The sequence below is a fragment of the Dunckerocampus dactyliophorus genome, chromosome 9, assembly GCF_027744805.1.
Source record: "Dunckerocampus dactyliophorus isolate RoL2022-P2 chromosome 9, RoL_Ddac_1.1, whole genome shotgun sequence".
NCBI lineage: Eukaryota > Metazoa > Chordata > Actinopteri > Syngnathiformes > Syngnathidae > Dunckerocampus > Dunckerocampus dactyliophorus.
The window spans coordinates 19,571,981-19,598,849 of record NC_072827.1 but is presented as its reverse complement, the minus strand read 5'-3'; the positions used below and the strand labels follow the sequence as shown (position 1 = coordinate 19,598,849).

At 43.3% G+C, this 26,869-nt stretch overlaps 4 protein-coding genes across 8 annotated transcripts in view; 1 reads left to right on the top strand and 3 right to left on the bottom strand.

Annotated features, from left to right (window-relative positions):
* Nucleotides 1-3,262, bottom strand: part of rab5b (RAB5B, member RAS oncogene family) — a 6,890-nt gene extending 3,628 nt beyond the window's left edge. Inside the window, exons 1-5 of one of the 3 annotated variants that reach the window (XM_054786600.1) lie at nt 2,561-3,262; nt 1,682-1,984; nt 1,465-1,616; nt 906-1,028; nt 691-784 (exon numbers count right to left, since the gene is read on the bottom strand). In XM_054786600.1, coding sequence (XP_054642575.1) covers nt 691-784; nt 906-1,028; nt 1,465-1,616; nt 1,682-1,850 — 538 coding nt within the window. In that variant the 5' untranslated portion in view covers nt 1,851-1,984; nt 2,561-3,262. The remainder of the gene's footprint in view (nt 1-690; nt 785-905; nt 1,029-1,464; nt 1,617-1,681; nt 1,985-2,560) is intronic. The other 2 variants (XM_054786601.1, XM_054786599.1) reach the window with 2 other exon arrangements.
* On the top strand, nt 2,659-18,000 carry lcmt2 (leucine carboxyl methyltransferase 2). 2 transcript variants are annotated; one of them, XM_054786592.1, is made up of 13 exons: nt 2,659-3,047; nt 3,139-3,263; nt 3,918-3,999; nt 4,198-4,384; nt 4,454-4,610; nt 4,714-4,903; nt 5,702-5,809; nt 7,179-7,266; nt 7,452-7,874; nt 7,947-8,044; nt 8,477-8,664; nt 10,269-10,404; nt 10,476-18,000. In XM_054786592.1, the coding sequence occupies exons 1-13, from the start codon at nt 3,009-3,011 to the stop codon at nt 10,638-10,640; spliced, it is 1,986 nt and encodes a 661-aa protein (XP_054642567.1). In that variant the 5' UTR covers nt 2,659-3,008; the 3' UTR covers nt 10,641-18,000. The 2 variants fall into 2 exon arrangements, with proteins under 2 accessions (XP_054642567.1, XP_054642566.1); XM_054786591.1 differs by having other exon boundaries at nt 7,947-8,053.
* Nucleotides 10,935-15,076, bottom strand: crygs2 (crystallin, gamma S2). Its single transcript, XM_054786598.1, has 3 exons — nt 14,912-15,076; nt 14,116-14,358; nt 10,935-11,305 (listed from the first exon to the last, which is right to left on the bottom strand). Exons 1-3 carry the CDS (start codon nt 15,050-15,052, stop codon nt 11,033-11,035), a joined length of 657 nt encoding a protein of 218 aa, XP_054642573.1. The 5' UTR covers nt 15,053-15,076; the 3' UTR covers nt 10,935-11,032.
* Nucleotides 15,080-26,869, bottom strand: tbccd1 (TBCC domain containing 1). Of its 2 annotated transcripts, none has more exons than XM_054786593.1 (9): nt 26,675-26,869; nt 20,070-20,134; nt 19,734-20,000; nt 19,507-19,665; nt 18,979-19,095; nt 18,652-18,901; nt 18,389-18,575; nt 17,251-17,772; nt 15,080-16,552 (listed from the first exon to the last, which is right to left on the bottom strand). In XM_054786593.1, exons 1-9 carry the CDS (start codon nt 26,760-26,762, stop codon nt 16,336-16,338), a joined length of 1,872 nt encoding a protein of 623 aa, XP_054642568.1. In that variant the 5' UTR covers nt 26,763-26,869; the 3' UTR covers nt 15,080-16,335. The 2 variants fall into 2 exon arrangements, with proteins under 2 accessions (XP_054642568.1, XP_054642569.1); XM_054786594.1 differs by having other exon boundaries at nt 26,679-26,868.

Below are 26,869 nucleotides of genomic sequence, written 5' to 3'. Positions count from 1 at the left end.
GTAATGACGTCAAACGCCCCCTTTCATGTGAACGCGCACTTAGCACAAAGCCGAAAATCTGACTTGACAAAGTAAGTTGATAACCACTGTCTTGGAACCAATTAAGTGGGATTGCGGATGTTGGGTTTTGTCCAGCTGCATCTTGAGCACATCTTGGTTGAGCCACTTTCGCTGTATTTCCCCCTCCTGCTCCGGCAGTGTTGGAAAATAATGCTATCCATACTAAACATTGACACTTTGGGCACAATTTGGACATTTTCATGAGGGTTGCACTCACTTTTGTTGCCAGTGGTTCGGACATTAATGATCAAGTTATTGTGAGTGAACTGTAAATTTAGACTATTATACAAGCTGCACACTGACGACATTGAATCAAAGTGTCGTTTCTTTAGTGTTGCCCCATGAAAAGATATCATAAAGTATTTGCAATATTTTGTGTGTGTATATACATACATATATATATATATATATATATATATATATATATATATATATATATATATTTAAAAAAAATTCTCTCTCTTTATAAAATACTTATGTTTTTTCCTTTATATTTATTTCAATGACATTTTTTCTCCATTATAAAAGACTGGGATTTTTTAAAAATGGATCCATGTGTGGATTCTGAACAAAATCTAATGAGAATGTCCTTTGTTTGTCAGAATTTGACCGAGGCTGTGCAAAACTCACCAATAGCCAGGAAGAGCTCGTTGACGTTCATGGCGGTCTTGGCCGAGGTTTCCATGAAGAGCAGGCTGGTGTCGTCGGCGTACGTCTGCGCTTCCTTCGGCGCACGCAAAGACGCAATGAAAAGAATCATAAATGTCAAACATTGTAAAGAGGAAGAGAACAAAGTAGCAATCCTTCTTTTTTCCATAACAATAACACCTGAAATGGCTGCTGACCTCATACTCCACTAGTCTCTTCTCTGACAGATCAGCCTTGTTTCCTGCCAAAGCGATGACGATGTTGGGACTGGCCTGCCTCTGCAGCTCTTTCACCCAGGCCTTGGCCCTCTCAAAGGTCTCCTGAATACATCAACAATGTGACAGTGTGAATGGCCACAATCAGTCATGAAATAAATACACTGGTCCGTCTTTTAATACAAAATCCCCACTGAGATTTCACAACTTACTAACAGACAAGAATTTAAAAATTTCAGTTTTTCATTTATATTTAAATTGTTTCTTTTTACACTTGAAAAGTGAGGTGCGAGGCGCATCTACAACACCTTTGCCATCTGTCATTAAAGTTAGAACGTGAGTGTTTTCTTGACTTTATGTTGTAATATCAACTGTGGTTAATCTATTTTCACACTTGTATGACTGTTACCAATGTTACAAATGCCAGCGTTAGACACTGGAGTGGATTATTCATATTTCCATTACTTCTGAGGAAAATAGTTTGGAAATTGGCTTTAGAGGTTCTTATGTCAACGAAGTATTTAATTAGTTTATTGCATACCGGCTTGGTGATGTCAAAGACCACAATTGCAGCCTGAGCCCCTCTGTAGTACATGGGTGCCAGGCTGTGGTAGCGCTCCTGTCCTGCAGTGTCCCAGATCTCAAACTTGACTGTGGTGTCGTCTAAACATACCGACTGTGCCAGGAAAGCAGCTGGGGAAACAAATGACATGTTAACAAATTCCCTGGGTTCACTTCCCTCCTCCCCTACTCCTCACCTCCGATGGTCGTCTCCTGAAACTCGTCAAACTGCCCCTTGACAAAGCGCAGCACCAGGCTGGACTTGCCCACAGCCATGTCACCCAGCAGCACCAGTTTAAACTGACAGATCTTGGTCTGCGGTGGAGTGCCATTGGAGCGGCCTGCACCACTCCCTCTGGAGCTCATAGCAACCCGTGCAAGGGTGCCGTCACACTGATGGACACAGTGACTCTGGGATGCTGCTGGTCACTTGGCTCTGCCTCCAGCTGTGTCGTCAAGGCTGGCTGGTAATGTCCTGGTCCGTCTTTGTGAGGTGGGTACTGCAGCAAAACACACTGACTTAGAAGCATCAAGCATGGTACCTTTGCAATGCAACTGATTTGCCCATCCATTCATTTTCTATGCCGCTTATCCTCATTAGGGTCGCGGGCGTGTACTGGAGCCTATCCCAGCTGACTTCAGGCGAGAGGCGGGGTACACCCTGGACTGGTCGCCAGCCAATCGCAGAGCACATATAGACAAACAACCGCAACTGATTTGTATGGGACATAATTGATGGGTTTGTTGGTGGTATGCCATTCAGTAACAAGCTGTGCCCCCTCCCCCCTCCCCCATAGACTCTAATTATCTACCACTGCAGCGTTGTAACATAAATGAGGAACTTTTGTTATGTTGAAGTCCAACATTTTGTTAGTTTCTGTGTTTATTCCGTTAGCCATTTTATCGTATGTTTATGTGCCGCGAGCATGACACCGTTATGACCACTACAGGTTGACCGACAGCTACAGCTAAATGCTAAACCCAAGATGACGTTTTTAGACGCAACAATAACAACAATATGACAAATACTGAAAAATGACAAAAACAGTTGAAATGCCAAACGAAACACCACTTACCCTAAAGAACGTCAGCTTCCCCTGACAATAATGTCGCTTCATCAGCTGGTTGATGGCAAAACACTTCCTGTTGGCACACAAACGCATGCGCACTGACTGCCGCATTGTCAAGCTCAGGAGTTTAGCGCTCCACGACCGTATGTCCCCGTCTTGAGCCGACTTATACATACAAATTAACAAATATATATGACTATAATATATACTGTACATGTTAAACTAAATTTGACCAAGGGCAAGCAGTGTACAGTTAAATATGACTTTATTGCTGCGAAACCACGTTAACATTCTCCGGGCCGCTTGGGTGCGCTATGTGGCAGTCGACAAGCGTCAATGGCGAACGGGTAAACGATGGTTCCGCATGGACGACACAACCTGGTGAACTAGAAATGTAAAACAACATGTGCACGTAACCTTTTTATTTCAAGTAATATGTGAGCGTACCCAAGTCATGACTAACAGGAAGAAGCAGAAGGGTGCGGACACAGCGGTGAGATTATATCGTCCCGTCATTCGTAGAGACTAAACGACACAGCCTTTGAAATCAGGTGTGTGATTGCCGTCCGTGTTGTCGTCCTCAGGTGCAGGGCACAAATGACAGCAGTGTGCTGAGTAAAGTATCTGCTGCAGCTCAGGGCTACTTCCACGATTCCTTCCTTCAGCATTTTGTGTGCAAAGTGGCGAGAAGAGCTCCGCTCATCAACAGGTCAGCACAAAGGTCTCCTTCTTGTGGAACACAACACGTTCACATGGGATTTATTTGACATGAGTGGACAGCATTGGAGGTGTAACAAAGGTCAAGTGATGACACATGCTTGGAATATTGTGTAGAACATGCATGGGAAACGTAACTTATATTTAGCCAATAAAATGTATGAAATTACTTTTTTTTTTTTTTTTTACATAGCATGCTTGAGACTACAAGTACCTGAGTGATTTGAGGGAAAAATAGACATTTAAAATAAAATCCTTTGGAAACTGAACTGTGAATTTAAGGAAAGAATTTATACTATACTTTAACCGCCCTAACACACACCTACAGAAGTGCTATGTAAATACAATGTATCATTCTTATTTCTGTATAAATATTTGTGATTTGTTTTTCCTTTAATGTAGTTTTTGTGTGCTTTATTTTTTTAAATTACTGCAGAAAATATGGACGTTTTAAAAACAATTAGTACAAAAATAATGAATGAACTGTATATGTACTGTCATTTCTTATATCTTTCCTTTCAATGTTATTTTATTTTTATTTGATTTACTTTTGTCTATTTTATTTCAAAGAAAGCAGCACCATATTTTAGTCTTGAGCTTTTAACAAATAATTCTAAAATGATTACATATGCATTCCATACCACAGGGGCTACTATGTGCGCTGGAGAGCAGTGGACCACTGTGTGCAGACCTTCCTGCAGGTCACACAGCATTGTGCCAAGAGACAGGTAAGCTAACTATGATGCATTACCTCCGCCAAGCTCAGTGCAAAGCAAGGTCAGTATCAAAGACTGATCCAAAAAATGTTGGATTATTATTTTGGTGTGAATTACAATGGGGAGGAACTGCGCTCTGAGTGCTTCTCTAGTTAATCATTTTTATATCAACAAATAACGACTTCCACTATCATTACTTTTCTCTTGTAGATTTTGTCTCTGGGCGCCGGATTCGACTCCTTGTATTTTCGCCTGTGTGCAGACGCGACAGCGCTTGAGAGGGCTGTTGTGTTTGAGGTAGATTTCCCCGATGTCACCCGGCGTAAGGCAGCTCTGATCAGGTCCAACAAGACTCTGGCAGGAATGTTAGACCCCCAGTATGAACATTCTCCTACAGGTTAGTTAACATCGCCTGTATTATGCCGTACATATATATATATGTCAGTGTGTGTGTGTGTCTGTGTAGGGCCTGTGTGTGTGTCTAGCAGTCAGTACTTCCTGTTAGGGGTGGATGTGCGACATGCCTCCCTTGTCGAAGATGCTCTGACTATGGTGGGACTGGACCAGGCTACCCCCACGCTCATTCTTTCCGAAGTGGTCCTCACCTACATGGAAACACAGCAGTGAGCTTTTTAACTTCTGATGTGTTTGTACTTTATCAGGTGCACCTGCATTTATTGACATGTAGCGTTCACATTCACTTCTACATGCATGGTGTCTGTCCAGGTCTGATGACATCATCGCTTGGGCAGCAAGGCTCCTGCCCCGCTCCCTCTTTGTGATGTACGAGCAGATCCATCCTCAAGATCCGTTTGGGCGCATCATGCAGGAACATTTCCTCAAACTCAATTCCACTCTGCATGCGCTTCGACAATACCCCGACACTGACGCTCAAAGGCAAAGGTTCCTGGACAGGGTCAGTGTGATGCAGCCCGACTCGACTACACACTATATATCCCTATCAATCCCTGCTTTCAGGTACATTCCACACCTACCATCCAATGGTGAAATCGGCAAGTAATCCAGCCATAAAAGTGTTTAGTTTTAACACGCAGCTCACTCCTGCTCAATGCACAAACCAGGTGTAAGCCCGAGATATGCCTCACACACAGTTTAAAGTATTGTAAACAAATCTATTTTTCAGACCAGTTTCAGTTAGCTTTTCATACTTGACCGTTTCGGTTGCTCACTTGTAGTCTTCCTCAGAGTGGTCACGTAATCCTGTGACGTGTCTCTCTTGACTTATACAGGTTTTGGCGCTGCCTTCGCACCGTTCGAGGCAGGGCGACAGCGCCTTTTTAAAATATAAAATGTATAGGTACTCGCCACTAATGAATGATCATGTAGATGATTGATGAACAGAAGGAATCTGAGTCACGGTGTACCCAGTCACAGCATGCAACTGTGGTGCATTCAAAGACTGACGAACAAAGTGCAACATCCATAATGCTTGACGAAAAAACATTATCAGTGAAGCATAAAAACATTTTTTTAACTTTAACTTAGCTGGGTTAGTAGTGGTAAATGTACTGTATGCTGTTCATTTTACCTGTATTATCACGTATTTGTAGATGGTTGCCCACTTAGGGTGAATGAGGTATTTTCTGCAGAAAAAAAATGCATATTTTCAGAGAAAAAAAAATAGAGTTCGGTAATTGAGAAGTTGCGGGTCGTGAACTTGCTAATGCACGTGTTTCAATGGATGTTTTTTCAGGGATGGGAGCAGTGTGTTTGCGTGGACATGAATGACTTCTTCGTCAGGTTAATCCCAGATGACGAGAGACTCCGAGTGGAGAGACTGGAGCCGTTTGACGAGTATGAGGTCAGTTTAAGTCATCAAGTAAAAGTAGCAGTGAACTAGAGAAGCACTCAGATAGCACAGACCTCCGCCAAGCGCCATAGTTCCCCCCATATTGTGATTCACACCAAAATAATAATCCTACATTTTTGGGATCGGTTTTGATGGTGTGTAGAACCTGTTGGAAACTTGTCCTGTATTTTTTTTCCCAAGTTCTCTGACCATTTTTTGTGGAGTTATGTGCATAATGCTGAAAATGGTCCTATCTTGCAATGTTAAAGAATCTGTTAAAAAAAATTCCTGGATCCAGACGGTGATCCGGATCGCCCCCAAAATGTAATTGGTTCTTCCATATCCCATTTCGGACAATTCCTGAAAATTGCATCCAAATCCATTCAGAACATTTCAAGTTATTTTGAACACAGACAATCAGATAAACGTAACCTCCACGCTGCAGGTAACAATACGACCATAAACGCTGTCATTTTAGCAGGGGGGGGGTGTCCACACTTTTTTCCACCAAGGGCCGCACACTGAAAACTTTGATATTTTCCATGTTTTAAACCAACCCACGTAGATATGCTAAGAAGTTATCTTTAAAGAAAAAACAGCCGGAATGTCAGCTTTATGTTATACGTAGGTGAAAAGCCTATTATTAATGTGAACCTTGGTCACATACCTTGGGGCATGCTGGAGCCTTTCCCAAATGACTTCGGGCGAGAGGCGGGGTACATCCTGGACTGGTCGCCAGCCAATGGCAGGGCACATATAGACAAACAACCATTCACACTCACATTCATACCTATGGACAATTTAGAGTCCATAGGTATGAGGGTGTCCAAATTGCAATTTGGACACCCCTGAATTACAGCGTTTAGGACATTGCATTAGAGGACATATAAGCAAGTTAATTTTTAACTTTAATAATGACGTGGCGTGCACAAGAAAGTGGAAAAGAAAAATGTAGCTCTCCTTGACTACAGGGTCATTTATTAACAAGTACATTGCAACAACAGAACCAATGTAGTAATAGCGGTAAGGGGAAAGCTGCCTCGGCAGCATGAGTAGTGCTGATGAGGTCATTGTAAACAACAGAAGGACAAGTGTGTCACACACATGAGAGCAGCTGAATAGCCATGCCGACATGTTCAAACGCATGTAGCGGTGGATGCTGACCATTCATTGTACCTGAAATCCAGCTATTGCCATCCTGTGGAGTTTATATTAAAGAAAACTACTGCACATTGGGATGTTGCCTACAGCCACAGCTGTTGATAACTATAGGAGGCTGTGTTGAATTGAATAGGTGTTCATTGGAACATTTATGGTATACTGTGTGTTTTAGAAGCAGCACAGACTTTAACCATTGTTTCTTTTTTTATCATTTTGTCAGGAGTGGCACCAGAAATGCTCTCACTACTTCGTCCTCACAGCATCTCGAGGTTCTCTCACAGCGCAGTCCTTGCTCGTCCAGCCTCCAGGTGCTCATTATTTATTTATTCATTTATTTGTATCTAATTTTTTTTAAATACATTGTTATACACATTGTTGTCAACTTTAGTTGTATCAGGCATTGAAATGAACAAACTGAAAAAACAAGGGTGGTCTAATCATTTTTTTCCCATGACTGTACATTTGCCACTGACACTGTGAAATGTACCCTCAGTGTCCATAAAAAGCCCATCTTGGAGCCCCATTGACCTCCCAGTGAAGACGCTGACAGTCGGTGTGGAAGGCCTGGGCTCGGCGTCCACCTGTCTTGACAAAGGACACATCCTCCTCACGGGAGGCTCATGCAGAAGTGGCAGAGGAGCTCCAAGTCGACTCCTGCTCCGAGGCTCTGAAGGCTGGACAAGCGTCACTGTACAACCCTCAGCACATTTGGGTGTTCGCCTGTACCACACTGTCACCTCCACTCCCGGGGGAGTTGCTGTCATATATGGAGGCCGATCCTCTCCTCTCAGCCCAATCAGAGGTCTTGTCAAAGTCACCCATAATGGTGGATCACTTCATGAGGAGCAGATGGTCTGCACAGGTGATCATCCCCCACCTAGGTGGAGACACACTGCTACTCTGCTCTCTCATAAAGGTAAACTATTTATTTACTTTTATATTCAAATGAAATGTTGCAAAAAGCCTAACTGGGTATTTTTTTCTATAGGAAAAAAACTGCTTTTTGTCTTTGGTGGGAAAAATGAGTGTGAAGCTGTTTTGGGTGGTGGCTACTTCCTGGATATTGATCAGCAGCACTGGATGGAGGTGAGCCTGGTAAATACATGAAGATAATCTACTTGATTTTTTTTTTTTTTTTAAGCCAGACTTTCAAAGATTATACTGTGTGTTAATTGTATTCATCGCCAATCAGAACAGAAGACGGTCATATTTATATACAAGAAACGACAATTGGGAATAGAACCAATATTTTCGGGACAAATATGCCTTCTACAGTTGCATGAATTTGGGTATTTCAAATGCTGTAGTGCAGGACGCCCCGGTGTTACGAAACTTCAACTCCGCAAGTGTCAGTTGCTTAACTCTGTTCATGTTTTGCTTTTTCTTTGGCTTTATGGCAACACTGTTTCAAAAAGCTGCCCACACAGCAGCCTCTCAGGGATTATGTCATATGCCGCAGCAGTGTGCAGTCGCGTGAATAGCAAAGATAGTGTTACGTTCAACATGCATTTATTTCAGTTGCCAGTAGAGGGCGCAGCACCGGATGACCGTCATTCCCACTCGGCGTGTGCCTACCAGGGAGGGGTGCTGGTCTTCGGGGGACTGGGAAGAAGGGGACAGCCTATGGGGGACACAGTTGTGCTGAAGCCCAATGAGAGAGGCTTTTGCTGGGAGAGGATAGACGTACAGCCCCCTCCTTGTCCCAGGTAGGTTCATCACAAGAAACCATATTTGAAGTCTAAAAAGACGCTGCAGCCTCATGAGGCTATTGTACCTTGTGACTTCTCACAGCCAATCAGCAATGAATGCTAACAGTCATGAAGCATTTCTAAATTTGATGAAATGAAATACATTTATAAAATTATAATTATAAAATGTGATAGTGGTTAAAAGTTTTGAAAAAGTTACTTTAGTCAAAAAAAAGTGATGCATAATCTATTATTTAACTGACAAATCCAATCAATAAATGCCCTATAATACCATCATGATTAATATGTATCACATATACAGTGGAACTTTGGTTAGCATTATTACTTTGTTCCAGTAGGTCCGACTCAAACTGAAACGGATTTGTTAACCGAATAAATTTTTCCCATAAGAACTCATGTAAATCCAATTAATCCGTTCCAGAAAGCCAGAATTGTTAAAACACATTGTTATCCATCTATTTTCTATGCCGCTTATCCTCAATAGGGTCAGGGGTATGCTGGAGCCTATCCCAGCTGACTTCGGGCGAGAGGCGGGGTACACCCTGGACTGGTCGCCAGCCAATGGCAGGGCACATATAGACAAACAACCATTCACTCTCACATTCATACCTATGGACAATTTAGAGTCACCAATTAACCTAACATGCATGTTTTTGCAATGTGGGAGGAAACCGGAGTACCCGGAGAAAACCCACACACGGGGAGAACATGCAAACTCCACACAGAGATGCCCAACGGAGATTCGAACCAAGATCTTCCCGATCTCCTGACTGTGTGGCCAACATGCTAACCACTAGGCCACCGTGCGACATTGTTATAGTTTTACATGGAGAAAAAAATCCAGAATGCATATAAATACATATGAATGATGAATGACAGGGATAAATGAGCATTTAAGGTTACTTTTACTTTCACTGAAGATGTGATTCTTGTTGTGACTGAAAACAGGAAGGTGGTGGTTGATCTTGTCTGTTAGAAGTCTTCAATGAAGGTAAAAGTAACCTTAAATGTTCATTTATCCCTGTCATTTGTCATTTATATGCATTTACAACTGTTTTATGCATGTAAAACTATAAAAACGTTGATGACATCACATACGGGCGACATAACTTCCGGTTACGGTTGCCATTTTGTAAGCTAGATAATCGGATGCGAGCAAGGAAGGATGTTTTGTGATTAAAAATACATTAAGAACCCAGTTGGAAGCACAGTGTATTAACAACACAAGACATGCGCCATATTGTACGCTAACCAGAGAATACACGCAAACAGAGGCAAAATCGTGGCGTAATTTTTTTTACGTTAACCGAAAAACACGCTAACCAAGGTTCCACTGTATTTAGAGTGGAAATTCATTCTTTAGAATTGTCATTTAAAATGGAGTGCAGTACTGGGCTGCCACCAGCAGAGGCGCTGCTGATTCAGTCTGCTTTTTGCTTTTGTTTACAAGCATGTTTAATTCTAGAAAAAAAATTAAAACTAAAATATGGTAATATAAAGACATATTTCAATATAAAAAGTTTTTGTTTTTTTTTACCCAACTACTGTATATGTGTTTTTTGTTCTTTTTACTGTGGTTCTTATTTGAAGTGTACTTTTAGGTATTCACATTCCGCTCATGTGATCGGCAAGCACCTGATTGTGGTGGGAGGCGTTTGGCTGCGTTCAGACGACGTGCCAGGAGTGGCCATAATTAACCTCGACACGCGCTGCGGCTTGGAGTTCCGTCTGAACACGGTCAGCCCAATGTGGTTTAAAAACAGTCACGGCTTGACGGGAACTTAAATGTTCTCTGCTGTCGTTCTTAGAGCTCAGTGCCCTGGCCGCTGATGTTGCACTCCTTCTGCTCTGAGCTGACGGACCAAAAGAAAGCAGAGCTGCTGCTCATTGGTGGAGGAGGAAACTGTTTCTCCTTTGGGACGCATTTTAACCCTCAACTGGTCACTGTGGACCTTCAGCCTGCTTTAAGGTAGCTTGCACTTTTTCAAATGTAATGTTCCAAATTGCAACTTTGGCTAATTTCATGGGAACGGTGTTGCTAGTAACTTTAGGACAGGCATTAGACACGGACAGCTGTATTTGTAGTGTACTATCTCGTGGAATTAAATAACGTGGCTTATGTAAATAGTTACGTAGTTTACTTGTTTGTATTACTGCTGTTAACTTACAGGTGATGAGGTAGGTGTGCTGACGGAAGTCACGTTCGTATGTTGCAATAGCATCTGCTCCCTCAGTCTTGAAACAAACTTCAGTCATAAACATCTTGATTTGCTTTCTGGACAGGATTTTTATTTTGTTGACCTCAGTTCAAAGTCCCAAAGACATGTCATTTCCTGTCGTAGATCATAGCCTGGTGCTGGTGGACTCATTCGGTGAAGCGCCTGAAGGACTGGACTGCAGCGCTAGCCGCCCCCCAGTCGCCAGGCTTGCGATACTCGCCCTTCTCCAGGAAGTACTGGCGCCCACGGTAGTTGGGGTGCTCGTAGAAGACCCACCAGCCGTCAAAAACCTTGCACGAGTTCACCTCCCTCCAGCGGAACTTCTCCAGGAGCGAAGGACAATCCTCCGTGGCCTCAAAGGCTTTGCCCCCGAAGTCAGCTTTCTCATACAGCTGCATCTTGTAGAGGGTCCCGCTAGTCTGGAAGGATAAGACATTGAAAGCCTGCTGTTTTAAAGGACATACTGCAAAAATACATGTCAAAGATTCTCTGACTGCAGTGCTCTTCTGGTTTTGACTTTGTACTGCCAAAAGGCTAGCCAAAGATTGTGTATTTGACAAGCGTGCTTTCAAAACTAGAGCCATAATGCTAGTCAAAGATCATGTATTCCGTTGGCACACCCTACCAGTTTTAAATACAATTGCCAAAATGGCAGGCAAAGATAATATGACAGGAGCATCCTGTTGATTTGGAAAAACTAGGGCAGAAAAGTGCCAGCCAAAGATCCGCTATTTGTCAGGAGAGCCCTGCTGGTTTTAAAAACTCCTGCCAAAAAGCTAGGCAAAGATCCTCTATACCAGGGGTCTGTAGTCCGCGGCTCTTCAGCTACCTTGTTGTAGCTTCCTTTGGTGAAGTTGGTGTTGTTTTGGGGTTTTTTTTAACACCAAAGTGGAGGAAATGTGCATTTTCTAAAAGAGTTTGAAATATCCTACTCACCGTATGTCCATCAATAGATGAGTAGGGGAAGGGGGAGGGGTGCCAGTGTGTGCAGTGAGACACGAAAAAGCCGCCTTATTAAAAGCCGTGTTACCGCCAGGGTAAACGAGTACTTCCCTGTAATGAAAAATCTCAGTGGAAAATGGAGAGTTAATTCTGAATGGACATATTCCTTTGCCTTCACTGCCAGTGACGCTGGCTTACCCGTGTGCTTGATATGTAGTGAGAAATTAGCAAACAAAAAAAGGTAACGTTTAAAGACTTTTTCAAAACAAGCACTCAGCTTCTTCTGAAAACTCCCCAACTGCAAATTGCAGTAAGTGCGATTTCGGACCTGCTGTGCTACGGAACGTTGAGCAGAGCAAACATACTTTCAAGAAGTGGATAAACGCTCCAAGCTCAACGACAGCTGCTAATGTGGCTGCACTGGCGATCGTAATGAGGGGGGAAGCCTTCACAGATGGTGAATACACGAAAAAAAAATCGCTCATAAAAATACTGAAGCATCTATTCGCTGGCTTCCAAACAAACAGGAAATTATTCTGAAAATTCAAGTAACGCTGTACATCTCCCCAAAGACAGTCAAGGGCAGGACCAATAGAATGTCAACAGGGCTCTTTGGATGGTACAGGTTGCCGACGTCTGCTCTATACCAGTGGTCCCCAACCTTTGTTTAATTCACAGACTAGTTTTGTGTTCCAACTTTATGCATTCACACCAAGCAGCAGCATGTGGGAACGACGAGGTGAAAGAAGTACGAGAAAAATAAGGTATTTGTGGCAGCATTGGATAAACTTGCACTTTGTCTCCGCGCACACGATGTGTTCAAGGACTGCGCCACGAAACAAACTAAACGACAAACTATGGGCTTTCCAAAAGGTATATTAGTTTTCCAATAAAATAGCTTTTATTTCCAAAACTATTTTTACAAATGTGTGTTTTTTTTAAATCATTGCTTCTGAAAGTCTTGCACAGCCCGGTTCGGCCTCGCCCACGACCAGCATCAGGCTGCGGGCCAGTGGTTTGGGACCTCTGGTCTATAAGACAGGAAAACTGTGCTGTAAAAATGTTACTGTAAAGCCAAGGTTCCTAAAGTGGGGTACGGCAATTGTGATGGGCGTACGAGAATAAAAATGAAAAACAATTAGCGTCACTCACAATTAAGAGTGCGCCTGAACGCCTCATGGAGAAAGCAGCAGAAAGGAGACAGTGCATGAAGTTGTTCATTGCTCTGTGTGCATTATATGAACAAATAAGTACGTTTGATGATTATTTTGTGAATTAAGAGTTGAAGCTCGCAGATTTCGTTTATATTGGTGTTCCAATCCCACCACAGCGCAGCGGTGAAAGCCTGTCACTAAGCGGGGATTGCCCCGAAAATAAGGCTTTATCATTGGTTGTATGTGTTTTTGTACTTCGGATACTGCTTTATCATGATTGTTAAACGTTCCCCTTCAATTTGGTAATAAATGAATATGCAGACTTAAACCACAGCCATCGTGAGTGGACAATAAAAGTGAAGCTCAAATTCAACCCATTCAAAAGGATGCCAACGTCAGACTGGAATAAAAGATATGAAGGATGATTACTTATCAGTGCTCATGCGAAACTTTATCAAAAATGTGACCATGCAAAATACACATTTTTGACCCGGAATTACTATAAAATGAATTAAGCATTATGTTCACTATTTGAAGTTAATTCAGATAAAAAGGGTTTATGTTTTTAAGTGTGCAGGAGTAGGGATACATGGGGACGGCATGGCTCAGGTGGCAGAGTGGTCGTCTACCAACCTAAAGGTTGCGGGTTTGATCCTCCTCATGTCGACATGTCCTCAGGCAAGATACTGAACCCCCAGTTGCTCCTGACGCCACGTCATCAGTAGGTAAATGTGCCAACTGTCAAAGCGCTTTGAGTGCCTTGGAGGTGGAAAAGCGCTATACAAGATAGTGAACAACCATTTACCATGGCTTCAGGTCAAATGTCTGAAGGGGTACGCGACTGTAAAAAGTTTGGGAAGCACTGCTATAAAGTGTTGAGTATGTTGGTCTTGTAGTTTGTTGGCTTTGCGAGTCGCTACACAATCAATCCGTGTTGGATGTCCGGTGAGGTTCAAAGTGAACACATGAAAGTAGATTGATTGTTTTGATTGAACGTGCCTGCAAGCAGCGGGTCAGCTGGATGCTCCCAAGAGACTGACCCCAGTTACAGTTATCAGCACCTCTTACTATCACCAAAGCGCTCACTCATGTTGCTTTTCTTTCATGTAAGAAGAAAGTAAAACACCACTCACAAAGTGGATCATCTTGCAGGAGCTGAGGCGATCGTTGAGGCCCATCCAGCGCTGGTACTCGGGGTACTCGCCCCGGGTCAGGACGTACTGGTAGCCCATGTAGTTGGGCCTCTCGTACACCACCCAGGCACCGCTCTCCACTCGGATGGAGTTGCAGCGGCTCAGGTAGGTGTGGAAGTCGGAGCAGTCGCTGTCGCACTCGTAGCGGCGGCCCTGGAAGTTCTTGTCCTCGTAGAAGACGATCTGCAGGACAGAGCGTACAATGGTAAGACATAAGGTTGTTGAAGACTTGGCAAACATTCCATCCGTTCCAGCTGACTTGCTGTTATACTGGTACGCAGAAAAATGGTTATTCCATCTATTTCTTAGTAGCGCATTTACTGTAGATGAGCGGCGTCGCCAGGAATTCTGAGCCCTTTGGAACTGTCCTAACTTTTCCCCCCGTATATGGCACCCCTGCTGTAGCCTTTCTCAGCTGACCCTGGACTGCAATGGGGCATTGAGTGGAAATCAAGCTAGCTACTCAAAAGTCAACTCTGTGAATCGTTACACTGGTCTGTCCAGTAGTAGTAGCTAGAGTCTAAACCCTGAATGACCAGGATTACTACAATCAACAGAAGCAGCAGCCAGCTTCGTGAACCACTACGCTACCCATTGCATCCTGTCTTTCCTGTTGGCTGTTCTGACTCTCCAACCTGGCTTGTATAGTGAAGAATTACATCTGTACTGAAAAAGGTTATCCAAAAGACGCGGTCAAGAAACCAGACCTAAATGCCTTAAAGGTGTATCCACTCACCCGGCCCATCTTGGAGAAAATGTGCGGCGCAGCCTTGGTGTTGATGCGAAGGCGATTGTGATGCTTCTCGTTTGCCCTCTGAGGTCTCGATGTTGCGCTGGGAATCTGGGTGGTCCCTTTTATAGCCCTGCCTCGCCACATTTGGAAGGCAAACAGGGGAACAATCGCTTTGTCATGAAAATGAGATCCAAAAATTGAGTCAGTGATTCTAGCGCTATTCAGTTTTTCCAGAAAAGCGAGGAAGGATTACGGCATAATGGCCGGGCCATGGTAAGCGTCCAATGACCCCACGTCTATGTTGGCTGCGTCCAGCGAACCCAGCCCTCTCCCCCCTCGTATCGCACATGCCAGCTCCACCGGCATAACCCCCACCTGGCGAGGGAGGTCCTGCCAAGTCAGGACTTATTTATGCTAGGACATTGCTGTGGGCGCCATCTTTTTTCCCTTTTAAAAAGGTGCGGATACACTTCAAGTGCCACTTGACAAGACTCACTGGACATTTCATTAGGTACATTCAATACATGAGGTAACAATAGACTATTAGTGGTGCAGAAGTGCACTGCATCATAGTGACAGATGTGTCACTGAATAAACTGCTTAGCTATCAAAAACTGCTCTTGTATTGGATCTCATTACGTGTACCTAATAAAATGTCCAGGCAGTGCATATTCATATTGCTATATACCCATGCAGTGTTTTTATTCTTTTAACTTGTTTTCTTTTTTGAAAATGTACAAAAATGTGTCCATTGTAACCAAGTGTATGAGTCATTTTTTAGTGAATATTAGTCATCTTTACGTTTTATTAGCAAATACAAATCGCGCTAAAAGCTGCACAGAAGACAGCTGTGCTGCATTCATTTCTACAGTCATTGTCTCCAGTACATAAAACCTTTAAACATTGTTTTAAGTCTCTGTCATGTACCATGAGCAAACAGCTAACAGGAAGCTAAAACGGCCTCCACAACATACATTCGGAGGTATATAAAGTGCAAAACAATCGGTATTTTATGCGGCTGGGATTCATGAAAAATATAATAGACTTCTTCCACTACAGTGACTTTTACAGGAAAAATGCACAAACTTTCCTTCCCATCATGGGAGGGGAAAAAAAACATAAAAAACCAGGGAGCAGTGCTGACCTCTACCAAGGAGCGGAAAAACATTAATTTCAGAGGTTCATGCTCTACTGAGTGCTAGAAATCATCTTTCTAATAGTTAATGCAGCCTCGACAGTACTTCATTCTATTTTCATACAGAAGACAGCATGTAGTCTTCACCCTAATTGACCCGTACTTTACAACAAGTTCAAGTTGACTGAATAATAATTCCCTAAAAACGTGTCAATGACTCATTACTCCTCATTTAAATAAATAGAACTGAGGTGTAAGGTGTCCTGAAGTTTTTCTTGGGCCCCCTTAAAGTTCAACAAGCCATCGGCGACTGCCCCACCGCCCCTTTACTTGTAATGTACGCTTCAACATTAACTGGCAGCTCGTCTCCCCGTGGGCCGCTGTCAGAGAACTGGAGGGGGGACACCGGGGTCGGGATTAGGCTGTCCAGTTCCTGCCTTTGTCCCGTCTCCAGGAGCCACTCATGGAACTTGGCCTCCACCAGCTCCTGGAACTTGCACTTCTGCTCCCTACACACAGAACGAACACACACACACACACACACACACACACACACACACACACACACACACACACACACACACACACACACACACACACACACACACGTTAAAGCAGTAAGTAATCTAGAAGTTGGTGATTTAGCAGGATTATGCATGGGACAAAGGATGCCCCATTACATGTTTGGTGCAGATCTGGATAAAAAGGTATGGCTCCAGGAATTTCATTTTCACTTATTGATGTTACAACTCATGCTGTGGTCTGGGTCATGTTGAGTGCAGAGTCCCTCAAGCTAATGGCACCACACACACGGGCATTAGCGCAAATTTTTATTGACTGCTGGCATCCAAGCTACATCTGAACACCACAGTACTTACATTCGTTGATACAGAATAGTGCTTTAGTGTGTGGAAATAAACATATCATGTTTGTTTTTGTGGTCATACCTAGGGTACAACTTTTTTTTCCCGTGGCTGATTATGGAGTTATGATTGAGGCTGCCAAATTCTGCCTAGCAACAAGAATCAAGTGTGTAATTCAGTTAAACCTATGCTCAGCACCTGCTAGCTAGCAGAGTTTAATCAAGAATCACACATTTGTGAGAGATCAGAGACCCAACTCTGAACGTTCTGTGTCTGTCTTAAGCTATCAAGACCGCCCCCCACCCGCCAACCCTCAAAATGACCTTTTCCTATGCATCACCCACTTGTTGAGTCGGGCCTCCATCACAGTCTTCTGCCATCTTTGTATTCTCTTCTTCTTCTCGTAGAGCGCTGCCTGGTAGCGAGGTGGCAACTCCCCCGGCACCTCAAACGTGTCTCCCTTCATCTGGAAAGGCACCACCAGCATGTGGAACTCCTCCGGTGGCAGCAGGCGGTAGCAGGCCGGATCGGGGTTTGCGGCCAAAGCTTTGACAAGGCCATCGGTCCCCAGCAGCAGCGGCTGGTCCCACATGTTGGGGACCACCGCCAGCCCCACGATGCCCATGTGGTCCTCCAAGGTGGGGTAGAAGGTGTGGTAGGGGCCCAAGGTGATGTTGGCATTCCCAGGCAGTAGCAGAGGGCGGGTGGGCGTCAGGGCATGGACCGTGCAGCGTGACGATGCGCCAACAGCGATCCTGCCCGCCACGCACACCACGCGCACGTTCTGGCAGCAGTGCACGTGGACGCTGGTCTCCACGGGGCCCAGAACAACCGTGCAGTCTCTGCATTTGTCCACACTGACTGACCTGGAGAACACACAACCAACACCAAGATCAATCAGTATAAGATGCAGTATACATGTACAGTATCTAAATGCACGATGTGGATCAGATCGAGATCAAACTCCACATTACTGACTGTGGAAGCAAACTCAAATTGGTTGATATTTGGCAGAGATGGAAGTGTCTTAGCATGTTAAATGGGATTTTTTTTTTCATGGTAAAATTGCAATTGCTTTCAAATTTGCAATCAGATCAGATGCAGATCAAATGTGGTTCAACAGTACAGCTTCTGTCTGAGTGGACGCTTTAACAACACTTTATCAATAAAATGAGTTAGATTTGACAGCAGTAGTTGTGTGAACATGTTATTTTACATTTTCCATGTTAAACTTGTGCCATATGTATAATTTGGATCAGAGCCAGATTATTTCCAAACCTGTTTACACGTAACATATTTGGTTTAAATCTGCAAAATGTAACAGTAAAATACTTGACAAAATATCTCATAATAAATGAGGTGTTGATGTTTCAAAAACTACAGACAGGAAGTTACAAACAAACCCACATTTTGAAAACCGAGTTCTAATCTTTGTCCAAGTATTGTCAAGTCTTTCAAACAAAGTGTGAGCTTTGACCTTACCTGAGAGGAGAGAGGAGGTAGATGAAGGCATCAGAGCATCGATGGATCTTAATGTTGGCCCCCGTCAGCTTGTCGGAGGTCTTGGCAAGGGTCTGCTTGTAGACCTGAGACATGAGCACCATTTTACTGCCAGCTGGAGCCATGTGAGTGTTTCGGGCTATCTTGGCTCGCTTCATGGCGCCCTCGACTAGAGAGAACCAGAAGAATGGAAGAGTAAGTTCACACAAAGAATGGAGTGGAGTACTGTGAAAGATTTAGGGTACCTTGTTGGGCCCAGGCTAGTTTCTTCCCAGAGCGCAGGCAGGCCTTTATACCAAAAGGATTGAGAGTGAGGTTCTGCTGAAGACAGGAGAGCAGCTGGTGCAAAGGGAATGAGTGGTTCAGTACACTGTAGCCCGCTTGCACCTGTAGCGGACCTTTGCTTAGCAGCCTGTGGACAGGCTGGACAGACCTGCCCGGGTGAGCCGAGCCCTCCAGGAGCAGGCCCAGACTGTGCAAGGCCTCCAGGGATATCTAAGAGACCAAATGGCATGTGCCAGTCAGCACTAAAGTGCTATAAGCTAATACGATGCGGGTGGTGGTGCACGTACCTGACAGTCACGCAGGGCCAGTCCAGACTCTGATAGCTGGTCGGGTTCCACCAGCAGCTCCAGAAGCTCAGCGAGGTGGCTCTGCACGAATGACAAGTGGGCCTGGTCGTCCCAGTTCTATGAGTGACATCATAAGCAACAGTTGTGTAAAAATGTAGGTTGGTGGTGTAGACACAGATACCGTTACATTATGTACCTCCTCCAAGAAAGCACTACTGACTTCCATGATATTTTGTGGAGGGGTGGCATGAATGAAACCACTGTCTTTTGTTACCAATTTGACCTTGGTGGAGGTCTGTGCTGGAATTTCTTTCACTTCTGACAGCATTAAAAAAAAACATTTTACTTCATTTTGTAATGATAATGCATTAATCTTGATAACTAAATAACAGATTGTGATTTATGATGACTCTGTAGAATTCCTGTTACAGCTCTTGTATTGGACACAGTCGACTATGATGTACGTACCTAATGCTGTGGCATGATGTGAGTGTAATACGGTGCTTATTGTTCGGAGAGGAGAATGACCTTGTTCTGGGAGCTTGTCTTGGCCTCTCTGTCTGATGAAGGCAAGGAGCGTGTTCGATGGCTGGGCCACTCTTCACCAATCAGAGAGCTACGCAGAGACACGTGGTTCAGCTGCTGAATGTGAAGGAAGAGGAGGAACTGCAGCGTGTCCACAGACATCTGGAGAACAAACACAAACATGAAATAAGCAGATATTGCTTGGAAAATGTTCTAATCCATTTGTATACCTTATTCCTCTGCTGTTCCATTTCACTTTTGTTAGAACACTGTGAAAGACAATCGACCCTCTCCAACCGCTCTTCAGGCGAGTTGCTGGTGAAAAGGTCAAAGGTCTCAAAGTAGAGCCATGCCAGGTCTTCTGGAAGCTGCAGCTTTCCGCACGCGATGTGCCTCCACATGGGCCAGCCCAGGGAGGGGAAGCAGCCGTCGCGGCTCCGCACATAGGTGGCCATCTTGCGGAGGTAGTGCAAGCTGAGCTTGGAGGTGGGTGCCACCTATAACCAGGCACCACACCAAGCTTTAAAACTTTATTCCAGGAGAAGGCAAGACTGTTTGAACACTACCTGAAGGGCACCCAAGAGGAAGGGCTCCATACGGGGCCATATGTTCACTCTGTCTGGATCCATGTCTGAAGAAAAATTGGATTGAAGCAGTTGAAATTGTGTTTGCCATTGTGATCTCAGAAGTATAATTCTACACCACTGCAACCGCAGGAATAAACATTTTATTAAATCAATACCGTTACAGTGCCAAACAAAACTAAGCATTTTTTGAGACAGGTCTTGCAGTGAAGGTATACTTATGTAATGTCCTGTGAGTGTGTACTGAAACTGTATTTCTTTCATTATTAAATCACCCATTATAGATATGGATGCAAACAGTGGGGTTTTAGAGTATTTATAGATCATTTATGCTTACTAAACCCAATAAAATGATCTATGTATGCTGACCCATGATTGTGACATCATCTCCACTAGATTTTAAAAAAGCTATTTTTTTTTAATAAATAACAGTGGCAGGCGGTGCATTTGGTACCTGGGCCTTCAGTGGAGACTATGTATATCGGACTGTATCTCAAATCTCCGATATTTGCACTGCGATACAAGCAGTCATTTCCAGACACCGCCCCACCGCATCTATCAAGCAGTGACCGGATAGAGTACGAGCGTGCAAACAAAGTAGCACGGAGCAGGAGCAATGTCAGCCATGCGGCAGTAAAAACAAAACTTTTCATACACAAGTTTCCAATGGTGGCACAGAACTAGGACGTTTACACGACCAACCTCATCGCAAACATGAAGCGGCATCACACGTTAAACTCCCACAGGACGGCAAAAAGTCATTAACTTCCTGTCGTGTTCGGGTCAAACCTGACCAATTTACAACTTAAAACACTCATAAATATTGTGTTTTACCTCAGACTGCCTGAAGATCTTGTGATATCCTCCACACTGTGCACTTGAACAAACAAAAGTGATGATCACCACTTCCACTGAATTTTTTGGGGTTTAGTCAACTTTGTTACACCTGTGGTGTGACCGCCATAGGAAATGAATTGGTATCCAGATTATATTCATCCATCAGATGATAAAACACCCGCATACACACCACCCCAGCACACAGCCACTTTCTTGATGGAACAATGTAATATATCTTCACAGACTGGACAGGTGTTTGTAAATCCATCTCTTTCCTGTGCTTTCATGCCTACTCCCCCCTCGCCCAAGTGAACCATGCCTTCCAGACCAATCAATGTATCATATCTTCACACAGACCACCAAAATATAGCTTGATGTATGCCTTGCACTCCTTTTACTCTGAGCACAATGAGTAGGCAACCTGCCAGGGGGTTAGTTGTCAGAGAGGCTCTGGAACAGATTTTAGAACAAGATGAGGCAGAGAAAGAGAAAGATGTCTCAGAAGTGGAAGACAACACCACTTTTGATACAGACTTGGAGGAGACTGACCAGTCAACAGGTGGGCAGGAAGAGGCACCTGAGGAGACATTCCAGTAAAAGAGTGGAGACTTGCTCTGGTCTTCATCACCCCAGGACTGAGGTGGTAGAGTGAGGACCCAAAACAAAGATGACGGCAACACGGCATGCGAAATTTTATGTGGATGACCAACTCTTTTTACTAGAGTCCATTAAGGAAATTATACTAGAGATGACAAACGTCTAGGTGAGGCATGTCTGGGGACATCTGGGAAGAATCAGACCTGGTAGACTTCCAAGACATGACATGGGTCTGTTGCCTCTAGTAGGAGTATATCGCTCAGACATTAAGGCTACATAAAGTCTATGGCATGCAGAGTGCAGCAGGCCTATATTTTGTGTATGTCCTTAAAAGAATTTCAGATTCTGTCAAGAACAGGAGAAACGGGTGGTGATCAGCTGACAGCTCAGTGCCCATCGTCACCCGCGTGTCCAGAACATGTGGACGCAGGTCTGATGATACGACTACACAGTCGATCATAGACAATATCAAAGAGTAGGAAGATGAACACGACAGAAGTGTAAACAGAAGAGCGAGCCCTGTCGGTGGTGAGTAACGTGTTTAAACATTCCCTCGCATTTCCAACCTCGCTATTGCATGCCTAGCTGCCACTACATTGAGAATGAAACTATACCCCACATGCTTAAAGAAGTAAATGGGTGAGTTTTTCCTCATACGTACTGTTGCTGCCTATTCTCTGAATAATATCACTTGAGTAATGCGTCTGTGTAGGCTCTCAGTCGTACAGGAGTTGTCCATCGAGGAAAAGGCTTCTTGAGACGTCATCTGTACTTCTGTGAAGAAGGTGTCGGACGTAGTGGTCCTCAATCAGCAGTACATCTACACCTTAAAGCGACCAATCACTCTTTTGAGGACAGCGAGGTAAAGATTTTGGCCAAAGAAAACAGATGGTTTGAAAGAGGAGTAAAGGAAGCTATTTTTGTCAAACAACAGAACCCATCATTGAATCGGAATGGTGGTTTGAGGTTTAATTTGGACCCTGTGTTCAGCAGGTTACTGAGACCAAAACCCACAGCTCTTAGTCTTGCAAATGAGGTGAAGCCAGGGCTGAGCCAGAACAATAGATGCTAACGAGCCAGTATCAGAGTCGTTCATACCCAATTCAGGGAGCGACACTTCCCTTTTATCGGAGGTGTTAATAGCAGGATAGAATTATACCACTACTCCGCCCAGGCTTAGTGTAAGGAACCAATAGTAGGAGGGTGTTGGCACACCAATTCCGCCCACTCTTACTGTATTTAAGGCCTAAGCTACCAGCACTTATTAGTTCGCTGACGAAGCTCTTTGGCTGAGGAGCGAAACGTCCGACACCTTCTTCACATAAGTACAGATGACGTCTCAAGAAGCCTTTTCCTCGATCACTTGAGTAAGCCTTTTATAACATTACAAACTACTAAATAAGTCATAAAAGTATGTATGATTTGTGCTTTTCTCATATTCCACACTACAAAATAAATAATACAAGTACGTATGATTTGCGTAGATGTTGGCTCAATATCGGCATTGGCCGATAATCACAGCTGCAGTATCGGTATCAGATCGGAAGTGGAAAATGTTGTATCGGGACACCCCTAACAATAACAGAAAATAATCAATTGAAGACATGAATAAGACTAGTGCTCGTGTGTGCTGCTGTAAATGTGTTCCGGTGCTACGGGAGCCGAGTGCCGGGTGGACAGGAAGTGACGTCGGGGGTTAAGAGCTCAGTTTTAGCTTGGCATGTGTTACGATAGTCCATGTTTTTATAAAAGGATTTTTATTAGGGATTATTGTGCCTTTGAGACAATTCAAATCTGCCTTGTGTGTCTCACCAAACATTATAGTAACATTACTGACACATAGTCACCATAGTAGAATATTATCACGTGTGATTGTGTCTTCTGAATGCCTTATATTTGTATTTTAGCTCATTTAACCATTTTCATGCTTGAAAATGATTAATTTAGGCAAAAAATATGTAAAATTAGAGCTGTCAAAGTTAACACATTAACGGAAATTCCCTTTAACAGCACTATTTGTATGAGGCGCGATTAATGTGCACACGTCCTGTTTGATCCATGACCAACATCGTAGTTTGAGGAAACGGAGCGGATGTGGAGCTACGAGTGGGAAGAAATAGACAAAGAAAAGTGCATTTTGAATGCAAGGTTTCCCCTACATGTAATGGATCGTGGCGGAACGCCACGGTACAATTAACACCACCACACCTTGGAAATGAGGTTGTTTTCACATAAAAAAAAAACAATGTCAAGTAATACATTGTATGAATGGACATACAGTATATGCTATACCAGGGGTGCCCATTCCGGCAAAAGCAAATGTAGTGTGGGTTGCGTGTCACCCACATCATAACCGTCACTTTGTAGATGTCATACGACATCAATCAGATGACATTAAGCCCCCTCCTGATTCTGTTTTGCTTCGGCGGCAAAAAAAAAGTTAAGAACAGATGTCGGCAGCCACATGGATACATCTTTATTATTCAGATTACCGACAAGCTAACCGAGCGGTAAGATGCCTATATCTAGGGATGTTCTTCCGACCTTCAGGATCGGGATCGGGTGCCGAACCACTGTATTTTGAAGATCAGATAATATCTGCTTCTGCCACGAGATGGGGCCAATCCAGTTGCCGTATAATGTTCCTAACTCTGGGCCACACCCCAGCATGGTGCGGCAATGCGCCTCAAAGCTGGTTGCCAATCGACTCCCGCCACCCGCAAGAAGACGAAAATGCAATACCAGCATGCAGACATGTCCGCGGTGTACCGTGGTGAAGTTAATTTCACGTTAGACATTGGATATTCGGCTCCGTAGCTACAGCGGTAGTTCCCTTTCACTGTGCCCAGACTGCTGTGTCGTGGTGTGGGGAGCTTGCACGGGAAGTGCCGCTGTAACTGCTGGTTGTTTATACTCGGGACCAATTACTATTGTGTGGAAGAGAGTTTGTTAAAAAAAAAAAAAAAAGTCATATATTCTAAATCATACCACAAATTGATCTATAACCATGTCAAATGATTAGTCCCACCCTAGTATTTTGCAGCGCCATTTTTCCAATTTTATGTTTTATTGGATAGACTGTTATTGGAGCTTTTATTGGATTATGGACCTGACTCACAGAGTTTAGTTACAAAGCCAAACAATATTCTTATGGTTATGGTTTAATTTGTTATAAAACACGCATAGTGTACATTGAATGCTTCATGTTACAAGTCACAGTTCCACATGTCTGAAAAGGAAAGAAGAAGCAGAGCTTATTTAATCCTACCCCCTCTTTGTATCACATCAATTGCTAATACATACATATGTACAGATACAAACACACACATACGTATATATGCACATACACGTACATACATACTGCATACACATATACATACGCACATATACAGTATACAGGTACACATATATATTTTTTTATGTGTTTCTCCTTTTGCTGTCCTCCGTCTTTGGTGTTTCACGGTGAATGTCACTAAATGTAGATACATGAATTCGTCATTTTATTTCTTGGCCCTTGCAACAATTACATCAAGGTCATTGTTATTGAATGTAGTCCTTCTATAAAATTTACTTTGCAAGTATAAGAACTACTAATAATGATTACAATTTCACATTCACAGTTTCAAAGTTTACAGGTCATCAAAATACTTGATATTAGTCAGTCACAATTCAAATCAATATGGCAAGACAATTGCACATAATTCCTCAATAGTTGTGTACATAAACTAGAGTACACAACTGCAAGACTAGAGTAGTACGTCAGTGAAAATAGTTATGTAGCCTTCATTATACATACACTTATTACGTCCAGTTAACATTTGCTATAAATATGACAGATATTGTATACGAGAAATTAAAGGGATTATGCAAAAGACAATATAGCCGAAGTCAAGGCAACATGTTAAAAAGCTTTAGCAATGGGCACATTTTCCAATTCATCATGAAATAGTAGTTTAACAAACGAACTTGGAGAAAACACACATTTCTATAGTGGAGTTCATGACGCGAAGCACAGCCATGAAACAATTGACTTTTTTTCTACTTACTGTAACTAGCAGCTACAAGCGAATGGAGAACTTTAGTTGTAGATATAGGGATGTCCCGGTCCACATTTTTTGGCTTCCGATCAGATTATTTTATAGTCTTTTATAGTCGATCCGATCCTTTTTTTTTTATAATAATAAGCTATTGTCACAAACATGAATTTGTGGAATTTAATATGGCCATGAAAATAGCTATTCAAAGCATTAAAAATAATGCAACCTAAGTATTGCTGAATTTACTTTTTTGTTACACAGAATGACCAACAAGGCTGTGTAGGAAGCAGGGAAAGATACAAAGCACTTGGAGCACCAACAGTGAAATCTTCATCAAACTAAATGGAGGTCCACGAGAAGCAAGAGTACTTGTTGTCAAAGATATCAGCGATCCGGATACATATTAAAGATCACATACTATACTATACTATACTATACTATACTATACTATACTATGACAATAAGGACAATGGAGGATATAACTTACAAGAAAGAACCATGCAGCTAGAACACGTGTCAAACTCGTGCCATGGAGGGCCGAGGCGCTGCAGGTTTTCTCTCCAACCACTTTCTACAGCAGGTGATTTAAGTGACGAGCTCCTTCCCTCAAATTGAAGGTGTTGTTCATTAAAAATCACCTGCTTTAGTGACCGACTGGAAAGAAAACCTGCAAAGTCTCAGCCCTCCATGGCACGAGTTTGACACCCCAGCACTAAACAGTACAGTACAGCGGTAGAATGCCTGGGTTTTGGGGTCTAATTGACAAAATGCAAGAGCGACAACTGTAATAATAATAGTAAAGACCTGTCGACGTGTATTGACGTCAAACACTGGTGCATGTTGACAAGGAATCCTGGCTGAACTCTTCACGTGAAACGGTGACCGGGTGAGCGTTAACTTCCCATACAAACATCTAGCCGTAACATAATTACGGCTAGAACGAACACATAGTGTGTTGTCAAAAATTGGGTATATCATCTCACAAGAGGCGAGAAACGAGTTTGTCTCTCAACTAAGGACTTTTTGTCGGCCCAAACTAGACCGCATACATTAACATGACTGAGGGCTAAGCTAACAAGGCTGACAAACGCCACTTGTATTATCTTGCTTACTTACTTACTTTCAGTATTCGTCGACGGCCAAACGTGTTGGTTTTGTCGTTCCATTTCAGCGTGAGAGCGCTTCGTCGATGGGTTCGAGTCATTCACACTTTAAAAGTAAAAGTAATACCAATTTCGTTTGGAGGCTTGATTTTGAGATCATCTCTGATCTACTTCCTATTTGGCGCCCTCCTTGGCAATGTTGTCTAGT

Excerpts from the sequence above, each read along its gene's own strand:
- lcmt2 (XM_054786591.1), top strand. The coding sequence starts at position 3,009 with ATGACTAACAGGAAGAAGCAGAAGGGTGCGGACACAGCG. Across the intron at positions 4,000-4,197 it reads AGCATTGTGCCAAGAGACAG|ATTTTGTCTCTGGGCGCCGG; the intron begins GTAAGCTAACTA and ends TTTCTCTTGTAG. Across the intron at positions 4,385-4,453 it reads GTATGAACATTCTCCTACAG|GGCCTGTGTGTGTGTCTAGC; the intron begins GTTAGTTAACAT and ends GTGTCTGTGTAG.
- crygs2 (XM_054786598.1), bottom strand. The coding sequence starts at position 15,052 with ATGTGGCGAGGCAGGGCTATAAAAGGGACCACCCAGATTCCCAGCGCA. Across the intron at positions 14,359-14,911 it reads TTTTCTCCAAGATGGGCCGG|ATCGTCTTCTACGAGGACAA; the intron begins GTGAGTGGATAC and ends TCTGTCCTGCAG. Across the intron at positions 11,306-14,115 it reads CCTGCAAGATGATCCACTTT|ACTAGCGGGACCCTCTACAA; the intron begins GTGAGTGGTGTT and ends TTATCCTTCCAG.
- tbccd1 (XM_054786593.1), bottom strand. The coding sequence starts at position 26,762 with ATGACTCGAACCCATCGACGAAGCGCTCTCACGCTGAAATGGAACGAC. Across the intron at positions 20,135-26,674 it reads TCGACGAATACTGAAAGTAA|ACATGGATCCAGACAGAGTG; the intron begins GTAAGTAAGCAA and ends ATTTTTCTTCAG. Across the intron at positions 18,576-18,651 it reads ACTAGCCTGGGCCCAACAAG|TCGAGGGCGCCATGAAGCGA; the intron begins GTACCCTAAATC and ends GGTTCTCTCTAG.